The 24366-nt window shown below is 40.5% G+C and overlaps 1 protein-coding gene across 5 annotated transcripts in view; it reads right to left on the bottom strand.

The window, feature by feature from the left end:
• Positions 1-1653: 1653 nt before the first annotated feature.
• Positions 1654-24366, bottom strand: part of efcab6 (EF-hand calcium binding domain 6) — a 62874-nt gene continuing 40161 nt past the window's right edge. For 4 of the 5 annotated variants that reach the window (XM_067581095.1, XM_067581098.1, XM_067581096.1 and 1 more), the window contains exons 15-30: positions 23439-23652; positions 15886-16000; positions 14975-15102; positions 13877-14100; positions 13721-13784; positions 13522-13640; positions 13343-13423; positions 11753-11908; positions 10586-10796; positions 9828-10022; positions 8733-8960; positions 8118-8336; positions 5473-5656; positions 5189-5376; positions 3128-3277; positions 1654-2602 (exon numbers count right to left, since the gene is read on the bottom strand). In XM_067581095.1, the coding sequence (XP_067437196.1) occupies positions 2480-2602; positions 3128-3277; positions 5189-5376; positions 5473-5656; positions 8118-8336; positions 8733-8960; positions 9828-10022; positions 10586-10796; positions 11753-11908; positions 13343-13423; positions 13522-13640; positions 13721-13784; positions 13877-14100; positions 14975-15102; positions 15886-16000; positions 23439-23652 (2599 nt within the window). In that variant the 3' untranslated portion in view covers positions 1654-2479. The remainder of the gene's footprint in view (positions 2603-3127; positions 3278-5188; positions 5377-5472; positions 5657-8117; positions 8337-8732; positions 8961-9827; positions 10023-10585; positions 10797-11752; positions 11909-13342; positions 13424-13521; positions 13641-13720; positions 13785-13876; positions 14101-14974; positions 15103-15885; positions 16001-23438; positions 23653-24366) is intronic. The other variant, XM_067581097.1, reaches the window with a different exon arrangement.

Raw genomic sequence — 24366 nt, 5'->3', positions numbered from 1 at the left:
CTTTTGTCTCTCCTGTCCTTTATTTCTTCTTCTAGAGCGAAAAAAATTAGAGGCGGCGATGGAAACTTTTTTCGTCCTGGTTCTTCCCTTTTGTTCCAATCAAAGGTATCTGTGTCTCGTATCAATTATAGAGCCCAGAGCACAGAGTTAATTTCCAGTAGCTAAACCCTTGCCGCTCCGTCTCTGTCTCCCATTTTGTTCCGCAGGTCTTCCACACCTCTGCACATTCTAATGAGAACCCTCGTTCAAATAATTACATTAGTAATCCCGGGGGAGACTGGGTAATTTATTCGCAGGCGGCTTTTTACTTTGCCATTAATACAACTAGCTTTCATATACTCTTGTCTTCCTGCAGCTCTCTCCCTCCCTCCCTCTTTTTTTCCCCTCACTCTGCCTCTCCAGCCACAATAGTGAGCTCTTTTTCTCAGTTCTGATCATCCCTTTTCCATTTCCATCTGCTCGTCGTTCTCTTAGCCTCCTCAGATAATGACTCCAAGTTCTCTTTCTCTGTCAGTACCACTTTGTATCTTGCTGCGGCTGCGTTTCCTTCGAATGAATGACAGGCGTCCTCTCTATCTCCTTGTCATCTATCTCACTTCACACTTCCCATCTGAAGGAAAGATGCGGCCGTGCTTCTTAACGTCTGCATCATTAAAAAGGCACTTTATTTGACTGGCTTTGGAACACAAATCAGTGTCAAATAGCCAGGCAGCAGTTAGAGGGTGGAAAATACAGAGGGAAGAGTCATTTATCAATCTCTACTTGTTAGCCTTTATTTTTCCATGTTTCTCTGTTCGGTTCCTTTTGTTGTATCAGTCACAGATCACATTTGAATTCTCAACTCTTGCAGCCAGAACCGGATTAACCCACAAGGGGGACGAGAGCAAAAATGAGCTGCGGACCCCTACTCCCCCTCCCCTTCCCAAGCTTGGTTGGGATAATTTGATCCTGTGCAAATTTATTTAAAGATGCTCATAGGTCCATCCCTTAAAATCATATTTTCAGTGAGCACAGAGAAACTTTACACTTTCAGCAGATGAATGTGAAAACAGCCTTGTAGTGTCAAACTCAAGTACATACATCATTCTGCACAAAGAAGCTTTAACATTCAACTGTAGAAACAAGAAGAAAAACACATTTTTGACTGGAGGGAGTCTTTAAGAATATGCCACATGTAGGCATAATATTTACTGAAGTATTGAACGTATTAAAATTATATTTTAAAACAGAACCTTTCTACAAGACAACCTTTAAGGCCCTGAAAACATTTTTATTGTGGTTTTCAGTAATGGGATCCTACATGAACACACTATTTTAAATTTTAGTATCAGTTAAAGGAGATTGATGTGATTTTTTTTGCCTCTGCTCAGTGGGGTTCTGTTTGAAGAAGGTGATTTACAACCACACCATCCTCATAAAGATGATTGGCTTTTTGACTGTTAAACTCTTCCAGAGTTTGTTTTTTTCCTTTTAACTTTAGCTTTGATTGTTGCTTACTTAGTCATGAATATTTAATGTTAATAGAGAAATACTTAAGAAAACTACATTTTCCAAGCTCTAATCCTGTTTCCCTGTGTTAATTCTTTAGTTACCTCTTGGTCTACACCAATATACAGTATGTTTTTTATCTTTTCCCTTTTTGTAAATTGTTTAAGTATGTGTGATGACTCAAATTCAACTTGGTGATGGAAACATAAATTTATTCAATCAAATGTGATTTGGGCTGACTAGCGCTAACCTGCAATTGACTGTTAGCTTGTGGCTCATCATAGCTAGCAGAGCAACTGAACTGTGCTTTTGGATGTCAGTTGGAAAAAGCTTTTTTCTTTACATTTACAATGTATCTGCCTCTTGAACTAAAAACATGGGTGAAGGCAGGTGTGGAGGCCAACAGTTTTCTATAGCTCAGTATTTCTGTACAGGTTAACCATGCCCACTCTTGAGTGATCTAATCAGATCTAATGGATTGAATCAAATTTCTCTTATTGGCTTATTCACTTTCTTGCTGAGAGTTAGATGAGAATTTTGACACCCCTCTCATCTGTACCCTAAATATGAAACTACAGCCAGGAGATGGTTAGCTTAGCTTAGCATAAAGGCATCAAGCACTTTACAAAAACCCTAGTGTGAAAACCACAAGATTTGGTTATATGGTGGGTTATGTCTTATGTCAATTTCTTGTACGGGTGCAGTGACAGTCTGAAGTCATCTCAGTCATCTCTCATCTAACTCTCAACAAGAATGTTAATAAGTGTGTTTTCCAAAATGTTGAACTATTGCTTTAAGATTTGTTTTACTTTAAGATTTACCATCTGTAGCCGCTCACTATTTCAGTTTATATTGTGGCTTTGTTGTGCATATTAATGAACAATTCTGCAATTACTAATCAAATTACCACAAAGAAGTTGTCACACAGTAAACCTGGTTCTTTGGAGCCCCTGAAGTTTTGCCTGGTTGGGAACCCAGCTGCTATAGAAGGTCAATGCAGGAACGCCCAGAGGAAGTTGTTGTAGCAGATTTTCCCTGCGGTGTTTGCATCATAATAAGAGCTGAGGTGGAAAAACTCCTCTTCTGACAGACTCACGCTGAAATGACGCAGCACCTGCAGGGCAAGAACAGTAAAAGTTGGCTGCCGAGTGTGTATGTGTTCACAGTTGTGTGTGTCCTCATGTATTATGTGGGGGTTTAGGAGATGTCATCCCTAACCAGATTGCTAATTGTTTCTATCGATTAGCTCAGGAAGCGTTGTCTTCAGTAAATTGTACATCAGTTAAATGGCAGGGACAATAAAACAGAAGTGTCAGCTGCTGTTCTCTTGGGCCAAAATGTCAGCACGGTCTTGTTTCAACCTTCAGCGTAATTGAACAATTAAAATTACTGATTGGCTGTCAAGTGAACAGGTGTATGTGTGTATGTCTTTGCAAGCTTGCACACTTGAGATTTATTGATTTCCAGTCACTTTCCATCATTCTCCTTTCAGACATTTTGATAGAAGACACACAAGTGGAGCACAAACAGTTCCATCAATAATTCATGAAGCTCTAGTTTATCTTTGAGCATTTGACATCGCTCGCATCCAGCAGAGCAGGTGGAGCTCTGCAGGGTGGCCTGTTGCAGCTGACCTCACCTTCCTGAAGTCCTGCACGGATACGCTTCCTGTGCGGGTGCGGTCAGATGTCAGGAAGCTGCGTCTGATGGAGGTCCAGGACGAGCGAACAGCCTCGTAGATCCTCAGCATGACCTCCACGCAGTCTTTACTCAGAACGCCCTGGCTCGTCTGAACCGGACCAGACCATGCAGTCGGACCATAGAGGAAGCACAAACAGTGAAAAATGAACAAGAAATAGAGGTGAGAGCCCCCACATTGTTGGCAATATTTTACTTTTTCACAAGCTGAGATTCGGAACAAAGTGTTTTTTGTTCTGTGATCAGATAAATGTTTTGCCTGTAAACTCATGTACAGACACACCATCGAATCAGATAAGATGCAGGGGGTCTCTGCAATCTCACACAGATGGTCGGTTCGGTCAAAACAATGCATGTCTTTGTGATTCCAAAGTTGGTTTGGAAGGTTGCAGCTCGTGGGTTGCCAGATTAGGCCCTCACCCACACGCTCTACTGAATCTTGGGGCTTGGCTTAGTCGCTCAGCAGGGGTCCTTTTTAGAACGTGCCCACCCGTGTGTCATTGTTCAAAGCTTTGTATACACCTCGCCATGCCAAAAAAAGCACTGCAAACCACCAAACTTGCCCAATTTGCTTGTCATGGGAGGCGATAGTCGAGAGCCTGAGGGTGGGAGGTCCCTGCTGAGTTTACACAATCTGGCAACCTGCCGTCGCCCATTACCGCCCCCTCACATTCCAGACCCCCCCCACACACAAATACACTTTACTGTAACCCAATTCAAACTTGCAGCCAATAAAAGTCTAATAGATCAGACCTTAAACAGAGGAAAGGAGGACCACGGAGTTAATTTGAGCTGTGATAATGTGCTGCTCAGCATGTGTATGTAAGTAAACTCCAACTGTGGTGAATGTGTACTAACTGGATATATGAGCAAAAGTATATTTGTAAATGCCAACATGCATACTAATTTAGTGTTGTTTGGTACCACTTTATAATAGGTCACCCTTTATGAAGTTGTAACTGATGGCATAATGGTAATTAATGGTTTACTAATAGTTCTTGTCCACTACAGGAATTTAACCTGGAGTTTTCTATAACCTGAACCTTTGAACTTGTAGGGCAAAGGTGTTGGTTTCTGTCTTGCTTTTAAATTTTACTTTTAAAACTGGGAAGGATCAGACTGTATGTGTCATTGCAAAGGTAACAGTGGGACAGACATGATCATTGTTCTTCATAAAAAGTTTAAAAAGTTCTTGCTGATGTACACACAGAGCTGAAATGGAGTTTACTGTTATGTTGTTGTGTTAGTTTTAGTTGATCAATCATGGATGACAGCCTTGCAAGCACCCCTGCCAGTACCTGGAACCTGATTTAATACCACTACCTGAAGGGTGCCAAACTTTAGCTCCTGAAACTTGGCTCCAAAGCGAGCAAAGGACAGTGGAAACAAAAGCAGAACCCAAGAAAACAGCCACACAACTTCAGTCATGGGTTGGTGAGCTCCCATGGAAAAGTGGGAAAGAGCTGTAATACTTTATAAATCAGTTATGAACTATTAATAAGAACAACGTTTGGGTTGCCAGGTTGTGAAAAATCTCTCTGGCTGTCAAGAGTTTCTCACTTTAATAGATCATCAAGTTTGCAATTATTAATGTTAAAGTTATTAATATAATGTAAGTCAGCAGTTGTAAATGTTACTAAGTCATTAATAAAGGCTACTAACTGCTAAATGCACCTTTCACTCTTGAACAACATTACAGGCTGCTGTTGAATGATTCAAAGTATATCTGCTGTCGAAAAATTAAGAATTTTTTATAACATCATATTTTATCTTTGGGCTTTGTGAGGATATGAAGTCAATGGGTAGAGTTCAAGTTAAGTCACTGGTGTTAAAGTCAAGTTGAGTTGAAAGTCTTTTTATATTTTGACACGTTGAGTCATCAGATTTGTGACTCAAGTCAACACCTCTGGCTAAAAATTATGTCTGTTGGGACATGGATTGTTTGTGAGACCTACTTTAATACAGACACTGAAATGTAGAGCAACAAATGTTTCTTTTTTACCGGTGTAACAGGAAGAGGGAGTTTACAACGCTCAAACGTCCGCTTGGTCTCTGCTGGTCTGAGGTTCAGCAGGAAGTGACGAAGGAAGTTGTGATATGAAACACCACCATTATTCATGATGTCGATCTTCATAGCCAGATGCTCAAACTGCACCTGACTCAGGTTTATATTGAGAGACTGGAGGATCTCTGCAACACACACAGTCAGAGTTGTTAGCATGTACGTTATCATGTAAAAGGAACAGCTCAGTGTCGTATATGATATGTCTTTGGTTTGCCGCTCACCCAGGAAGGAGACAGTGCTGATGTGTCCCTCTCGCTGAGGATCTTCCTCGCTGCAGTTCCTCTGGATCTCCTTCCAGCAGCGTTGCACCGCCCCACGCAGCCTCCTCTCCGTGATGCCCAGCGGGCTTCCTGTTCCTGGCCTTCCCGCTGAGGCAGGATGCTTGGAGGTGCACTGGGGGGCAGACTGGGAGAGAAATGAGGGAGGTCAGGAGAGGGGCTGCACAACTACACTAAAGTAAAGTGTCATCTCAAGTTATTTAAGGGCAGTTTGGAGAAAGCATCTGATTCCAAATCTGGAGTGCATCCTCATTCAGTCTGATCAGCCAGGTGAATACTGATCACAACACTTACTTTTCATGAAATTCATATTACTCATGAGATAATGGTACTTGCTTCCAACAGAATTTCTCTCTTCTCTTTGAAAAAAAAAGAAAAACACTGTCATGCTTTAGAAACAAGGCCAAATAACTGACATTATTCCACTTCTATAGTGTCAATGAGGTGACACTTAACTCAACCTGAATTGATAGATGAATCCTCTGGTATGAAATCAAGACAGTATATCATTTTCATATATTGGCCACCACAGTCTTTATCAACTCATTTTCTAAGCTGAAAATGTACCTACAGCCTCAAACATCAGTCCAGAATTTTAAATTAGTTCTTGTGGTAAGACTAAACAGGCCTCAGCTCATGACAGACATCTTTCAAGTATGCTGACAGTTCTATAAACACAAAGCCTTCATCAATCAGTCTTACCTGTTTTAATTTGGTTTTACTCATTTGTTTTTAATTACTGGTTCTTACTGTTTTACTGTAATTGTGTGTTACTCCTTATAAACAATTTCTTTTTAAACTGTGATACTATTTTAATCTGTTTTACTGGCAGATGAGTCTGATTTGATGTGTCTGTTTTTGCCAAGCTGCAAGACAAATTTCCCATGGTGGACAATAAAGACTGAACTTGAAGCTGAACCTTGCTGGACTAAAGGGCCGAGTATACTCCAGAATGGACAGTGGATGCACACATGGTTCTATGTATAATACATCTGTGTGGTCATAAATCTTGTGTTGCACATATCATTTGTATAATTTGAGCTAAACCTCCTACTCACTGGGCTGTAACTGGTCTTTGCTTTTAAATTTCAAGTCAGAAAAAACATGGTGGCTGTTCTATAAATGTCAAATATCTTCTAGACAACTTTTCAGCATCAGTTTCTAAACAAACCTGAGGTGAGAAATAGTCCAGATAGGTTAATGATGTTATCATCCGTTTACATCTATAAAGCAAATATTCACCTCATTCAAATTGAACAGCTGGAATATTCTTGCACGTTGTGTTTATTTGCCCCAAACAGGCAATATACAGACTGTACAAGTATGTAAACACAGACTGTGTGTGCAGAGTATGTTATTTGCCTCCAGTCTCTCTCCATTATACTCTTGTCTGTGTACATTCATGATTTGGAGTTTTAAAACCTCGAGATGAGCACACATCGTTTCAACCAAGTTGAAACATTTTCTACTTGCGTGAACATATTAATTTTGCGCTGCACTGAGCAAATCTGCAGTGGTGGAAGAAGTATTGAGATATTTTACATAAGTAAAAGTAGCAATACCACATCATAAAAATATTCCTTTACAAATAAAAGTCTTACTTAAGTAAAGGTGCATAAGTATTAGTTGCAAAATGTATTTAAAGTACCAAAAGTAAAAGTACTCATTATGCAAAATGGCCCCACTCAATGTTATTCTTTATATATACAGATATACAGCACCTGTAGAAAGTTTTCACCCCTCCTGGAATTTTTCATGTTTTATTGTCTTTGCATTGAATCAAAGGGGATTTAATGTGGCTTTTGACCAACAGAATAAGACCATATAAATTATAAAATACATCACCTGTTTTACACATAAAATCTGTTTGCACTGCTTAAATGTTAAATGTAACACCATTGACCCCACAGAAATTAAATTTCATCCCTACAGTACTTTGTACTTTCTTAATCTGAAAGCTAACTAGTAACTATAGTTGTGAAATAAATGTAGTGGAGTAAAAAGTACAACATTTCCTTCTGAAATGTAGTGGAGTGGAAGTATAAAGAAGCATAAAATATTAATGATGTTCCTCAAACATGTACTTGAATGTAAGACATGCACAAATGTGCTTTGTTACATTTCACTACTGCAAATCTGCAATCACTTGTGTCTTTGTACGGACTTTATTGTGCCACTTCACTTTACCCCTTCAGTCTGAACACATCCTAACACTTCTTTTAAACAGCAGTTCAAAATGTATAAGAGTTTTAGAGCTGGAGAATCATGTTCTTATTTGTACCACTAAAATACTGGGGATTGCTGATTGGTGCGACACAGGCTCAATAAATTTTAATGCCCTTTTTTCCAGACTTCTTGTAGTGAAAACTACAAGTGTGACTGGCTTTGTGAAGCTGTTAATGCATACTGCAGCATTCAGCAAAAAAATGAATTAAATGATGTTTTGTGCAGCTCAACTTAGACTCACTTAACTCCACATTTGGAAGCTTGAATAGTTTTATATAAGGTTTCACCAGAGTATTATGTTTATAATATATGGTAGTTAAGACATGGCATATAACAAAGGTCTATCCTGTCATGTGCTGTACCTTGGTGCGTTGCAGAATGGCACCTACAGTGTTTGGGCAACAAGACTCTGTTGCTGAGGCTGTTTCTCGGGGGTCGGGGAAAGGCGTCGAGATGTTGTTGGAGGGACTTTGTGCCTCTGTGTGGGCGGTCCTGCCCAGTGCACCAAATCGCTTCAGAAACTCTCTGTACTGCAGCTTCCCCTGCTTATTCACGGGCATCTGACTCCATACACACTCAAACTAAGAAGCAAAAAGAAAAGCACACATGCAAATAATCATCCACAATGGGGGGACTCATACCCCACAGCAAGTTACACACAGCACATAAATTGGCTTTACAGATGACTAACTTTCTCACGCAGTCAATAATTATCAGCAAAGATAAATTAGATTTTGATTAGAATAATTAAAGAAAACATATCAGACTAAAAAGAACCGAACTGGCAAATACAGTAAAATTTAGATTCATCTTCTCATTTGTAACCATGGACTGATGCCAGTATGTGTTGTTTCAGCTTGAAAGCACAGGGAGAGTTGTTGGAGATGTGCTTGTTCTCTTGAATGTCTCCACTTTGAATTCTCTGAATTATAACGCAATGAAATATAAGCAGTAATAAACAAATTTTCTGGCTTCACCTGATCATTTGTGAGTCTCAGGCAGTGGCGGTTACAAAGCTGTCTGAACTGCTCTTTAGATATTGTGCTGCTGTTGGAGTGGTCCAAATCCATCAGCTCTTTGGTGATTTCATACAAATGGCCTGAGACAACTTCCTGGATCTGCTGGAGAACTGCAGTGGTTCCAGAGGTGTCGGATCTGGTTTTAGTCCCTTTCTCCCCGGCCCTACTCAGGCACCTCTCTGACATCTACACCATGAAAAAAAAAAGCAACACACACATTTTCTATGTTGCACACAGGTATGGATGACATACAATTAGTAGTTCCACATTTTGGGAAATACATTTATTTGAGTGAGAGTGAGATGATCAATATTAATCTAATCTGTGCTTTAGGTACAGAGCTGGGTAAGTCCAACTGAAATTAAATTGCATGTTTTTTCTGCCATAGCATACATACCTGCTCTGTAAAATCAGACACTAAAAGGTATAAATTTATATTTTACACTTTTTGGTTTCATGATGGCGCCCTGAGTTTTGCATGAATCCATTGGAATATTATTAGTTCTCCGTCTACATAGAAGGAGAATGTGTTTCCATACAGACAATAAATTGTCACTTTGTTTCATTGATATCTGTCGTGTTAGGAGATCCAACCATTGTGAGATGTTGACTTTTTTTCCCTGCTTTTCCAGTTTAGTAGTATTGTTTTCTTGGCTATAGTTGGGCTACAAGCCAGGAGTATTATGAATTGTGTTGAACATGTGTTGGGTATATCCAGATCACTGAGTATGCATACAGAAGGGGATAATAGAAGTTTGTTTACTTTGTCTCTTGTTTCCTATGGTGTAACACTGGCACCAACAATCAAACACAGACACCGACACACCCTTCCGATGGCTGATATTTACCCAAATACCCTCTCTTCTTCCTTTTAATAATATAAAAATAACAATAAATGTAAAAAACACAGACATCATTTTTGACTGCAGAAAGGGATGTCTAAACGGGATTTCAGCTGGACTTGACACAGACATGAGGTAGATATCAATCTTCTCACTCTCAGAAAGAAAATGAACGATGCCTTTAAGTATCTGTGATAACTGCTTCTCTTACCTTGGGGCTCTGTGACTGAAACTTGTTGAGGAAGTCCTTCCAATTAACAGTGCAGTTCTCACTGTTTAACTCCAGTTTGGTCAGCATGTGTCTGTATTGTTTGTCTGATAGACGGGCACAAAAATTCTCCAGGACCTGACGAAAGTCAAGAGCTTTGACCGTCCCTGTACTGCTCTGGTCGAAGGCCGAGAATGCCTGGAGGAGAGGAAAAGCCACAGGAAGGTGATTGCTGACAGACAGAAGCTGTTCAGTGTTTACTGTGCTGTACTTGTGCACACAGTTTTTAGATCATCTGGCTAAACTGTTAGCTTCTGATCATCTGACTGCTTGTGTTTCTCATGATTAGAGGGTGTGGTTTTTGTCATTAGCAGAATTGCAATTTCTTTATTGCGAGTTCAAGTGCAATCACACAATCATGTAGTGTACAAAACTACTACTTGACAATCAGAGCAGCACCATTTGCAATTTCTGGCAAAGTACATTTTCTGTGTAAACAAACTCTAATGTACACTTTTTTAGATTTTGTAGTGATGTCTTTTAGAATGTAGCAAGTGGATGGATCAGTTTTTAAAACAGATACTGTATGAAGCTCCTTGGCGCCTGCCCAGAAGAAATTTGTAGTACACATTGTTGAAAACAAGGTCTACCTCACTGCATTGTGTGTATATATTGGAGATGTGCAGGCAATGTACTGAAGACATACAAAGTTTGAAAGACTGATGGCAAAGGGGAATGAAGCATGTGGGCGTAAGTTTCACCTTAAACAGGTTAGGTGATGAGGCAGTGACTAGTTCCTGCATCCTTGCCAGAGCCATTCCTGGGCTGAGGCCGTCCAAAGACTCTATCTGGCACATGGCCTCAGGGGAAGACGGAGGAGGCTCATGCTTCTTCTCTGCTTTATGGTTAAACACAGACAGCAAGTCCATGTAAGATATCCTCCTGTTGTTATCATTCATGGAAACCTTGAGCCTAATGGGAAACGAGAGAGGAGGTGCAACACAGACAAGTTGGTTTCATGCTGAGTTATGTTAACTAACAAGTGCACAGCTTTTAGCCATGGTAACGGTGGGGCTGTCATGAAATGTTGCACAGACAATAATAGATCCCAGGGGATGAATTCTGAACTTTGCTGACTCCCTGAAACTTTTCTCCAGTGCCTCCTTGAGGTTCACATTTTTGGTTCTGAGTAATATCTTGGCAACTAATAAATAGACTGCCAAGGATTGTGGTACAGATATTCAAGGTCCACATACTGTAATAACTGGTGATTCCCTAACTATTCAAGTCCATTTCAAATTGTCTAATTCTTTGGTTTACCTGCAAAACTAACAGTTCCATCAGCCTCAGCTGTACTTTGTTTCTTGTGCTAATTTGCAATGTGCCTAAATAAAGTCTCACCGAGCCGCACAGCATGGCTGTAGACTCTCTGTGTTATTCCTTCCACTTGAGCATTTTTGAATGTTTTCAATGACATACAGTATATACAAAATGTTCTGGTTTGAAAAACACAGTGGAAACACAAGGCAGAAGCCTACAGGCTCTAACAAGTTCAAGTTATGGGAAGCTCCAAGGTTACAGGTCACTCTCATAGTGGAGAAGAGCTTCAAAACTGTTTTGTGAATGTTTTTTAATGTATTTTAATGATGAATTGTGTAGTCTGGTGTAAATATCCCAATAAAAGATCATTTGTTTGAGTGCTTACTCAAATGCACAGAAGTTGTCATTTTATTGAATCTGAGGGACAGGGAATGTTGCAGTATTTCAAAAAAAGCACCCAATTACAAATAAATCACATAATGTGACATAGTAAACTCTACATATGAATAAAAACATGTCTCAATCTGTTCTTTTCATTAAGATCTTTGATAAGATTGTGTTTGACACTCATACATGTCTCTATAGAGAAAGTGCAAGATGTGGTTGACCTGCGGAGGTGATTTATGAGCTGCTCTCTCTGGATGAAGCATCTGAAGGTGTGTAAGAGGTTCAGCAGCTCCTCTACTGTCACTGTGCCATCTCCTCTTCTTTCTAGGCAAGTCAGAGCATCACTCAGCCCCTTGTGGTTATCCTGCAGAACTTGTCTGTGGACAGTTCAAGACAGACTTACTATAATTCATGGTAATATGAACATGGATGTTCCCTTTTCTACTTTCATTTTGCTTTTATCAGTGAGACATTTCTGTTCACACTTTTATAATTGAAAATAAATATTTGGAAACTTGGTGATTCTGAAAAGGCCTCTCCACAACTCAAGCCTTTCTGCTTTCATAAAGTCTGTTTGCATTACCAATAAATCACCAAACTTATACTGTAGCTACACATGAATGTTAGGGGGAATTAATGAGCCTTGGTGCATTTGCAATATCTATCAAGGCTCAATTATAATCACAGCATGTGTAAAATGTTTCTACACTGGCTTAAATGTTTGTTTATCCAAACCCCCTGGGGAAGGAAGCCCATTCAGAAGAGTAATATACCACTATATGAAAAACTGAAATGTATTGATGCTCTGAGATCCAAACCAAAGCCTGTTATGAAAACAAAAATATATAAATATCAATCAATCTATAAAATACAATATGTTTTTTTTTTTTTTTTTTTTAAATCTGTGTCGTTTACATTTAGTGCAAATGTCCTGCCTGAGTCAAAAAGGAAACAAGACCAAGTGTGTGTATGGTTTCTTTAAGCATTATGCCTGTTATGGGCTGTAAAAAATAATCAACGTTAATTAAAGTTAGTATTTACTGCTGTGACTGCATGTATGTACTTTATTATCATATTAAAACTTATATGTGTTTCAGATGCATTAAGTATAAATCTTGGCTTATACTTCCTCACTGCAGCAACAGCGCTCTCTTTACTTTGATGACTGAGTACCTAGGCCTTACTGGTACCCCCCTTTACTCACCGACAGAAAGTAATAAGTTATCATCAAGGGCTCTAAATCCAACCCTGACCCTGCCAACCAGGGGTGTCCCAAGACTGAGATCCCTTTTACATGCTTCCTCTGGCTCAGATAATCTGCCATTAAGGACTTACTTACACTGTTATGCCAATGACACCCGACTCTATCTTGACACCAAACCTTCCACCCACCTCCTCCTTTCTACCTGTCACTCATCAACTGCCGTCATGACATGACAAAAACAGGATGACATCAAACATTAAACTTAACATTAACAAAGCAAATCTCATGGGTGTCTGATCCAAGACTCTGAAGGGTCAGTGATTTGGTTCTGTTCATTGACGACTCCTCCATTTGCCCCTCCTTGGAAGCTCGTAACCTGGACTCAACTGCCAAGGTTCTGTTTTCATGCATAAAGCCCTAGTTTTTGTTGTTAGGCAATTAAAAAAAACCTGGCTTCCTCTATTAATACTGTGGGCCAAATCATCTTAAATGGCACACAATACCCTTTTTCTCTTACACAATACATTCCAGTGAGGTAATCTCAGAGGAAACTGGTCTGCTGGCATCCTTTTGGGCAACAGTTTGTTTCAGTGTCTGGCTCCAGTACCTCAGTTCTACATCATGATGAAACCCCAGTCTTTCCAGGAAGTCACAAACCGCCACAGACCCCTGCCCCTCTGGGTCATACCTGTCAAAATGAAGTTAAAAACTGTCACAGGCATTGAAATGAGCACTACTATATGATGTGTAGTAGTGATTGCGATGCCTCACTTCAGTATCTCTTACCTCAACCAAAGCTGTTCAAACTCATTGGATCTTAAGGGAAGAGTATAAGTGAAGAGTAGATCTCTCAAGCTCTTTTTATGGATCCAACCCTGGCCATCAGTGTCAAAATGACACAGCACCTGATGAGAAAGAGAGGAAGAGGTAGGTTTGTTCTTTAAGAGGATCTTTCTATGAGTGCTTTCCAAGAGTTTATGCTGACCTTAGACATGTCTGCCCACTTGTAGCGTGCCTCACATGCCAGCAGATCATGGAGCTGCTCTTGTCTGTCAGGAGAGACAGAAAAGCAAAAATGTAGGCACACCAAAGACCTTTCCTCTAAATGGCCAAATATAAGTAATGATCATATCAGACTCACACAGTAGCAGTTTGTGTCCCTTGTTTGCCATTATTTTCTACAACATTGACGAATTCTGCATAATTGAGGTTGCGTCCAGACTGCAGGCCAATCAGATCCAGCAGCCGCTGGTACTCTCCTTCCCTGCATAAAAATCCCAGGCTGTTGTACAGCACTTTGAAATCATGGCAGTCCACCACACCTCTACGTCTCCTGTCCATCAGGCGGAAGGCTGTCAGGTTGTCCTAATGGGACGAGACATTTATTGACTGAAAGGTTATGTGTACAAGGGATGTCAGTTTCGGTTAATTTTGCTTTTGACAGACCGACACCCACTAATCGGTTAATTTTTAAGAAAAGTTGTGAAGTAGCTATCACTTGTGAGAACTGTCCAGCAGTAGGTGGTCAGAGCTAACATTAGCTTGACTTTTAGCTCATGCTTCTTTTGCTTAAAGTGTTTTTAATTCATTTAGTCACAGTAGCTCTTGATGGCATAACATATTGGAGCTCGAGGTACAAATATAAATAATAATATGACCCTGATTATAAGACATATATAGGTCCGCAAGATTGTAGATAGACCCTTCTCACAAGGGCTGGTTTTGAGGTCAACAATAACGGTAAAGGCCACATATGATGGCTGTATACAGTGACATCCCCATTGTACAGGATATGTGTTGTTTTATTCTACTTGCTCTCTTGTTCTCCTTGTCTTTAAAATTATGGTGTCTCTCTGGTTGCTGGAGTGGTTTTGAAGGGGTGTGTTTGACTTGGAGGTACTAAGGGCCAAAGAACCAATCATCAACAAGAAGCAGCTGAGGTCAGTGCGGCCAGAGAGTGCAATGCTTCAAATTTCATGAAGCATAAGCTGGCTCTATGCACCACCCACAATTACATATTTGGGGAGGTTTGAGGATATATGCGCAAGAGTACCAAGACCAGCATGAGAACAATGAAACACCCTAAAGCACTATGTAAATAGCATAATAGTCCTTAACCATAAATTTAAGGAAAAACTTAATCCTGAGTCATTTTCTGTCAGATTAGAGGATGAAGGCCTTGCTGTTTAGAAGCTGCTTTGAAAGTTTTCCAGTGAACATCTTCTGACATCTTGCTTACCTCATGGATGAGCTTGATCCTGGTCTTCATGGAAGCCAGGCACTGCTCAGCAGAAGTGAGCAGGGTGACGACCTCATCCTTTTTACCATGACCTTCAGAGCCCTGCTGCCTATCTCTGGCTGTGGCCTCTACAGAAACCACAGGGAAAACAGTGTTGTAATATTTGGCCTTTTAATCAGCCACACAATTAACCGCTTCTCTCAAATTCCTACTTTGTGAGGGAATTATACAACAAATTAGAATTTTTGTTCCATTTTGTGGATTATTTGTGTTTTTCCACACTGCACAGAGTGCCCTTTATGTCTGGCAAGCACACTGGGCATTTAACAGCCTGACCTAATTTACATTTAATTAGAAGCACACTTGTATTCTAAATCTAAGAAAGTCAATTTTTATGCCTTGCAAACATGACTAACTTTATGTTCTGGCTTTGTTTAATGATTCTTTTCTTTTTTTGTTATTCTTTCTACTGTGTTTCTTTTTTTTTTTAGAAGATACAAATTAGAGTGATGCCCTGCTGCTCTGTTTTCTGCTTCCAAAGCACATAATTAGCCCAAACAAGCAGAAATGAGTGTGATTCTGAATCTGTGTGCTTCCCCCCTCTGCTAATGAGAGACGAAGAGGCTCACTCTTACTCTATTTATAATCCAGGATGATTTCTCCAATGGCTCATGTGCTAAGAAAGACATCATTTTACAGGAAGCAGGGGGCTTATGTTTGATCACCGTGGGTGGGGTAGGAGTAGGGATGCAAGGCGAGATGGAGTGGAGGGGGACGGGAGCCTGGTGGGGAGTAGGAAGGGATTTTTAAAATCTCTATTTAAGCATTGAAAACCCTGCCATGCAGAACTGATGGGATTGCTGACGCTGCTGGTCAAGATGTTCTGGCTGTCGTTCTCCTGTCTTTCTCACCCTCATACTTCCCCTGGAACACTGCACACTCGATCCTTCCGTCTGTGAGGCCGAGCAGTTCGGTAAATTTGTTGAAATTCTTATCGTCCAAGATGACCCAGCTGTCCTCTAGTATCTGGGGGCAACAGCAGAGAAAGCAGAACACGTTTGGAAATGTCAGCAGCCTGCTGAACTGTGCTTCAGGCCAGTTTGCATCGACTTTTCAGTCAGAATCACTTCCATTCTCCATGTACAACAGGTGCATGAAGAAATTTGACCCATTTTTTTGACTGAAGAACTGCTGTGGGAGCAAGACAAAATATAACACAGCACACCTCACTGTGCTTATACAGTAAAACATATTGTAGACTTTAAACCTTAAAGGATAATTACAATTTGGGTTAGGGTTAGGCTTATTTGGAAATTTAGAAAACAAAGATGAATGGCAGTGTTGGGGGAGTAGTGACACTACATGTAGTTTTGATGATTAAAATGTTGCACCACCAGAAGTGGATTCTGCACTTGCACCTCTCCTCTTCTGATTCAGGAGAGAATCAAGAAGGTGCTGATTTGGAACAGTTAAGGATTCCCTTCTGTTGTTGGGGTTAGGGCTTAGGTTACAGTAGTTAGGTGTCACATTGATAACTAGGGTTTGGATAGGATAAGGTTAAATATTACGCTTTTTCTGGTTTTCTGTTATTTATATACTGTTATGATGTCAGATATCTATGCTAAATATGGTCAAACTTGAGATTAACATACATATGTAGAAATGCTCCCTGCAAGTCAAAAGTCGGGCTTCAACCTGCTCTCAATGCTTTGTTTGCAACGTTTTCTTTTTCCTTTCTGACGAGCTGACGTTGGCTTGTCGAACATGCCCATAAAAGGCCATCCGTTCTGTAGCATCAGTTGCTAGGGTTGTTGCTAAGGTTTTTCCATGTGTTGTTTGCGTTGTCCACTCTCATATGTAAGATATGATTTCGGCTTGAACATGTATGGATATATTTGAGAAGTTGACATTCTGAGTAAAGAATGAGAAAAAATAGTGAAATCCTATTTCTATAGTTTGTTTCATGGTTTGCTGACATACCATCCAGAGCTGCCAGAATTTGCCTGACACGCAGCTTCCATAAGAACAGAACTCTCAGAACAGAGTTGGCTCATCGGGAGGGAGGCTTTAAAGGATTTGGCTGGCAATCTTCTATATTCTTCTTATTGTCAAGAGATCTCATGTGCAGAGCCAAACCAACAATGAATTGATCCTGTAGACCAGTGGTTTCCAAAGTGGGTGCCGTGAGGACGGAGCAGGGGTGCTGCGAGATTAATCATCATTGTTCATCTATTGTGCGTTTCTAATAACATTACACCACATTAAAAAATCAGCAACATTTACTTAACTACATTTAATGTTATGTTTTCGAACATAACAAAACAGAATAACACCAGAGAATCCTATTTTCAAAAGACTGCATAGTTCTCTTACTTCAGTTTCCCCATACATTAATGGCAGAGGGCTTAGCCATGTGTTTTTATCCAACACACTGACTTTATGAAAGACTGATTCCTCTTCACTTGTGACCATTCTTGTTTGCGTGCTTCTGCATAGTGCTTCATAGAACATTCTTGGATCTATTACCTTCTGCCTGCTGTCACTATGTAGTGTTACACCTTTAAAAGCACCTTGCTATGCAGCCTCACATGCAGTTTGTGCACCATTGCCTGCGTCCCATGGTATTGAAAACATCTAGCTGCCTTTTTATCAGACTGACTGATTGAGACTAATGTCTAATGTCTCTGGACTGCAGAGCCTCAGACAGATCTTTGATCATCATTGTTCATCTATTGTGCGTTTCTAATAACATTACACCACATTAAAAAATCAGCAACATTTACTTAACTACATTTAATGTTATGTTTTCGAACATAACAAAACAGAATAAATAAGAAATAAATATCAAAATCACAGTATTATAATCTCTTAATATGCAGGTAGCTGTTACTTGCAGCTGACGTGAAAACTCAGTTGCGGGTTGTCACAGAAACACAATATGCCTTTCGGCACAGGATTTTTGCAAGAGCTCCACGGTCAAAAAAAAAAAGTGAGCGTCAGAGCAGCGATGGAAAGATTTGAGACAGTAAACAGAGCGCAAAGAAATGCTGAAACATCTCAACACAGACGGCTGAATCTGATGGTTAACAGACAGGTTTTGGCTGCTTGTGGAAGATGGATATCCATCACTGTCTGTGTGCCTTCACTGTTGTGTCAAACATTCCCTAATCCATATTTGTGCGATGTGGCTCTTTCATCACTGGTAAACATGAAAACAAGAAAGAAGATTTGTTTTTCCTTGTGCATGTTAAATATAAACTCATTTTAATTGAGGAAAATGAAAGAAATATTTTTAACATGTTAATAGATTTAACTGTATTTCACTGACAAAGACCACGCCATTTGAACGGTATAAAAAGTAGATTTATTTGGATTGTCAAGAGGGTTCAGGATTGGGTGAGGATAGTGTATGGTGGACTGGATGGGGGTCGAGGAGAGGGATGAAGGGGGTCGATGGCATGGGGATGACCGGGGACCAAATGGAGTCACAAAGAGGCTGGAGCGTCTAGGAACCCGGGGGTCAAGACTCAGGGTGTGGGACATGTCTCGATGAGCTTCCTGCTTCATCATCCCCCAAAGTTAACTTCATTGGACTAAGTGAGAACGGGCTCTTTGAATGTCGCTGAGGTAGGTATGAATCTTGGGAAGACTAGCGGTCGAGAATATTATTTATTTAATTTTAACAGGTGGTCTGGGATTTCTTATTTGGAAGCAGTTGAAGCGGCTCCACTGTGGAAGAATTGGCCAGAGTACGGTTAGGAATGTGGACTGACTTTGTCGATGTGGGGAGACAGGTTGCCTGTGCGGAGAGTTTGGTAGTGGGCCAGGAAGTCTGAAGTGAGGGGCGAATGTTTGGCATAAGATGTGGTTCAGACTTACAGATAACATGCCGAAGTGTGCGTGAAACAAGGCTAGGTATGGTGCCCCTGAGGACAGTTTTATGGAGACGTTAGTTTGGCTGATGTAGACGTGTGTTGTGGAAGATTTAATCTTGAGAATGGAATGGGCGAAGGTGGTGAAGCAGGAGAGGGTCAGGACGTTGAGTGAAGGGAATGAAAGACTGTGGGAAGCATGGAAGCTGAAAATGGAGGGACTGGCTTTCAGGTGGGAATCTGAGTCTGGTGCCAAGGATTTAAATTTCTAGTTTATTATGGTCGACAATGATGTAGTAGGCTGTATGAACGAGGATGACTGGAAGACTACTCATGCCCCCAAAGAAGGGCTGCGAAGATGACGTGGTACGGTTCATAGAGAGGGGGGCGGGGGTTTGGGGACCGTTCAGGTGGCTGATCGGAGGCAAACCACCTACTGCTGCGCCTGAGCACGGCAGAATGTCGTGGGATTGGGTAGTGCGGTTGTCTCGGAAAGCATGATGAATGAGGGTTGACGAGTGGCGTGAAGAAGGGTCAAGTGGAGGGATGCAGGAGCGACGAGGACTAGTTGGAAACTGTAGATGTACCAAGAATAAGAAAACGGGCAAACTGGCGAATGGGATGGCATAGACTATAAAATCTAATATCATTTGACAAACTGTAAATAAAACATAACAAGGTCTGCTCTGAACACTAAAATGCAAATCAAAGTCATTCTAAATACTGTTGGCAGTGCGCAAAACTAGAGCTGATGACTTAATCTTTCTGTAAGACAATCTCCTTTTTCAGTTCAATATGGGAAAATATATCAAGTACAATACTGTTTCGTCAGCAAAAATGATGACAGTTTGATGACTCATAGTTGAGAACAAGTAGCAACCATCACTGCTTACTCTGCTTTGACTGGACTCACTTCCAGTATCAGTATCAAGACCAGTTACAGTAGTTCATCAGATCCCAGGGCTGATATGGGGAAGCCTGTGTAGTAGTGCATCTTTGTCTACACGCTGAATGGTCTGCAGACCTTCTGGTGGCCTGACATATTTTGTGGTGTCCCAAGAGGTAAGAGGAGGTCCAACCATTTAAATGAACATTAGAGCAGAGACTTTTTCAATTTTCAGTTGTGAGCACAACACTGTCACAACTACATTAATTTCAAGAAACCTCTCTCATACTCTGCACTGCTCAAAGCAATGGTTTCCACTGCATGTTAAAGTTTCAGAAGGGACTTGTGCTTTGATACACTGGCATTCTCCTTAACATCCCTATAACTTTGCTTAACACCAGAGAATCCTATTTTCAAAAGACTGCATAGTTCTCTTACTTCAGTTTCCCCATACATTAATGGCAGAGGGCTTAGCCATGTGTTTTTATCCAACACACTGACTTTATGAAAGACTGATTCCTCTTCACTTGTGACCATTCTTGTTTGCGTGCTTCTGCATAGTGCTTCATAGAACATTCTTGGATCTATTACCTTCTGCCTGCTGTCACTATGTAGTGTTACACCTTTAAAAGCACCTTGCTATGCAGCCTCACATGCAGTTTGTGCACCATTGCTTGCGTCCCATGGTATTGAAAACATCTAGCTGCCTTTTTATCAGACTGACTGATTGAGACTAATGTCTAATGTCTCTGGACTGCAGAGCCTCAGACAGATCTTTAAGCTCCTCAAGTGTGTCCATCATCAGCTCAAGTCTTTGCTGGTAGCCCCTCATACATACATACTTTTACTTGAATTTGAGTTCACATCTTTACTTGCAGCTGTGAGATGATTGTAAAGTGCAACATACATTGTCCAAACAGCGTTTACTGTTCTGTGAGATGAAGCCACCCACCTTATCCTTAAGACTCAACCAATCCTTTTTAAACATACACCTACTTCAGAGACTACAGCATCAAGCTCTCTTAAATTCTTTGGTGACTGATTATACAGACAGTATAACTCGTCAAGAAAAGCTGTGAAGTGGTTGGTCTCTGCAGTGTTTGACTGCATCTGATACAGACAACTCCAACCTATGGTTTAGACAATGCCAGCCTAAGAGGCCTGGGAACTTATCCCATTTTTTATTAACTATAAGAAATGGGTAAGTCTTGGTGATATATTCAAAATTATTTCTATTCCAGCAGTCAAGTAAGTTCTCACTTGCTGCTCCTACACTGCTCCTCCCCCCTGTCCAAGCTGCTCTGCTCCTCTCTCCTGTGCTCCGAAAATACACACTTTTAACCCAAACCATGATCTTTCCCTTACCCTAACCAAGTGGTTTATGTATCTAAACCTAACCAGACCTTGACCACAGCGTTGTCACACCATAGAACATATAATTTTTCAACAAGCACGTCAAAATACAGTAAGATATTAAGGGCAAAAGACAACAGAGGTAGCCTAATCAGAACGCCTAACTTAATAATGGCAGTGGGTCATTATTGGTTATCAGACACTGATATTACTGCATTGCACACTGCAAGGGTCAGTTTAAACTGTAAAAAATGCAAAGATTTTCCAGTAGAGCCCAGATTAAAAATATAGACTGTAAACATGCATAATTTGTCTCCTTAAAGCATTGTAGAAAATGACTGGCTGGGATTGGGAATAAGTTTGGGTACAGGTTAAGGAAAGGGGAAACAAAACCAGCACTGGAGAGATGGTCAGCTGGGTGGGAGCTGGGTTGGTGCCAGTCTCCCTCACTCTCTGCTCTACTCTGTTAAACTGCTGCTGCAGGAGTCAACCAGTCAGATACTAAGAGCCAAAAAAATAGCTGCACTGCTTTAAAGAGCCACATCCTATCACACACACACACACACACCCTTCATTGAATTTAATGATGCTGATGTTTAAAAGTAACCAGACACAAAGAGAGAAAGAGAGAGCACGCTTGCAGACAGAAGAGGAGTGAAAACTAAAACTTTACTTTGTAATTTCATGCTGTTCATTTATCGGTGAAGCGTATGGAAATGCATACTGACAGCCAGATTTGTTTTCTATAGCAATAAATTACGCCACAAAATAATGAGTGCACTTGTTCCAATCCAGTGTAGCAGTAGCAGTAAACTTTTGTCAGAATGGTGAGGGAGTGAAACATAATAGGGACCTGAATGTTGTGAGGCTACGGTAGGAGTGTGTGATTATTCACAGATCCAACCTTTGCTTTCTGTTTAACAAGCAGCAACATCGATTCAGACAGCTTCTATCAAACAACAGGTGTATCTTTTATTTTCAGCATCTAATTATTGCCATGGCAGCTCCTTCCACAGTGTGTGTTTTTGCTTGTTTTCTACCAAGAGTCCTCACCCTCAATATACCCTTCTTTTCTCTGCTTGTGTGAAGGTTCACAAACATTATGTCCCCCTGCAACTCGCTCAATGTGAAATGTGATTGCAATGTGAAAGGAGCCACTATATACTTCAGCTGCACTTGTGGTTTGGCTCTACATGATGTAACTGAGGAACAAATGAAAACTGCCATTGTGTTACAGAAATATTTGTAGTTTTAAAGGAGTATTTCCAAAGTTTATGGATTAGCAGTTGCCACTTCAGTTGATATTCTATATTTTCTTCTTGTCAATAAAATGAGCCAAGAGTTCCATTGTTATCCAAAAACTATTAAAAGCACACATGAACATTGCCACGGTAGTTTATTTTGACTCAATCCCACACACACTATCCTGCTGCCAGAAAACTCACTGGAGCACCAAATGTGGATTAATCCACTGCTGTGTACCAAATTTAACAGTAGCCCACCCAATACTTGTTGAGACATTTATTGTAACTAAAAACCACACGTCAACCTCATGGTGGCGGTCTAGGAAAAGTCCAGAGATCACCAAAGTCAGTAGGATTGATTGTTTGGGAAGCATGGATGTCGGTACCAAATTTGGTGCCAATCCATTCAGTAGTTTCAGTGGACCAACTGACCAACCGACCAACTGACCGACATTGATATCTCTAAAGCCCTGCCACTGGCATGGCTAAAAATAAAACTACATATTGTGAGCCATTTGAAAGATTTACATCTTCATAAGGAACCAATGGACTCAGGGCTAAGGCAGAAAGTAAGAAAATATAGAATAACACCAGCCTTATCCTCAAAGATTATTTTTTCAGTCTTTAAAATTCATCTCCATGCACAACCCTTTACTCTTCTGTTTATTAATTATTGAAAAAATCATTGTCCAAGCCCAGTAAATGGGGTCACTGTCAATGACCCACTATCATTCTATGGTAGGTGAAAGGTTGGTAAATTTCTTAGATCTATCACAATTCACTAATTACCTGCCTGTTGCACAAATGATGTTTTTCATAATCATTACCATGTAGCTTATCAGCTTGGTTGGCTGCTTTTATAGCTGAAAAAAGCAGAATGCAAGCCAACAGGAGGATTAAACCAGCCATCCACATCCCATGAGTCAAACTGCATATACCACATAAGCACAGTAGAATTACATTCAACTATACATTTCAGTAAAAATACATTTATAAACACAAATACAAAAAAATCTACTATGTATAAATCTGCATGTAGATTTGCAGGGTTTAGTATGTTGGTGGTGCTGTGGAGATAGTTATGTAGTTTTTATTTTAACCCTCCTCACCTTCCGTATATCTGCCTCTAACAGCGTCCCATCAGAACTGTGGGTGATGGCCTGGATGCGATCTGTGAGGCTCGTGTGACATTGCTCTAATCTCGATCGCATCCTCTTGAAAACAACATCCAAGATGCTGCAGTTGTCTGGACCACCCTGCAGACTGGAGGGAGGCGGCTGTGCCCTGACTGACTGCAGGGTCAACTCAGGTGATGTGCGTGGCCTGTGGGGCAGATTAAGAGATGATGTAGCCAGGGCTGTGGTGCTTGCACATGTCCCAACAACTAATAGAGTTGGAGTTAAAACCAGTCCTAAATTTCAAGTCAAGAGTGAGACCAGAGCATATCATGCTGTAAACAAACTCAAGGCTATGAATGCCTTAAATGTAAAAAGTAACACCTAGGAAAATAAGATAAATAAAGAACTATATATTGATATTTTGACAGGAGCTCTGTACTCCAACCCTTCAAGAACCAAAATGTTAGTACATGGGAGATGACCAATCATCTGTGTAGAAGTTTGAGAACCATACATACATACTTCATACAGGTGAAATATTTTTAAAATATTTATACTGATCATGAGAAATTGGGTGGATTAAATGGTTAGAGTTGGGGTTAGGTATAGAAAAGGTAACTGAGAGTTTGTAGATATGCAGGAAAGTTAATATGTGAACACAACATGAGTTTTAGTACAGCTCTCAGTGCTGCCACCATTACTGCAGCGTCAGAGTGGAAGTGAACACATTTACACCGACTGTGTGAATGTGGGAGTTATTAAGTCTTAAAACACTTTTCTGAAATTGTTCCCTTTCAGTCGATTCACTCAATACAACACTTATAGTATGGGGATATCGGGCCCCAGCGTGGCCTGACTGAAGACACCTTTATTCACACTTTTAAGGCAGATGATCTGTGGTGACATATGTGAGGCCTGC

Source organism: Thunnus thynnus, chromosome 23, assembly GCF_963924715.1.
Source record: "Thunnus thynnus chromosome 23, fThuThy2.1, whole genome shotgun sequence".
Lineage (NCBI taxonomy): Eukaryota > Metazoa > Chordata > Actinopteri > Scombriformes > Scombridae > Thunnus > Thunnus thynnus.
The sequence above is the reverse complement of the archived record's forward strand: the minus strand, read 5'-3'. Positions and strand labels throughout refer to the sequence as shown.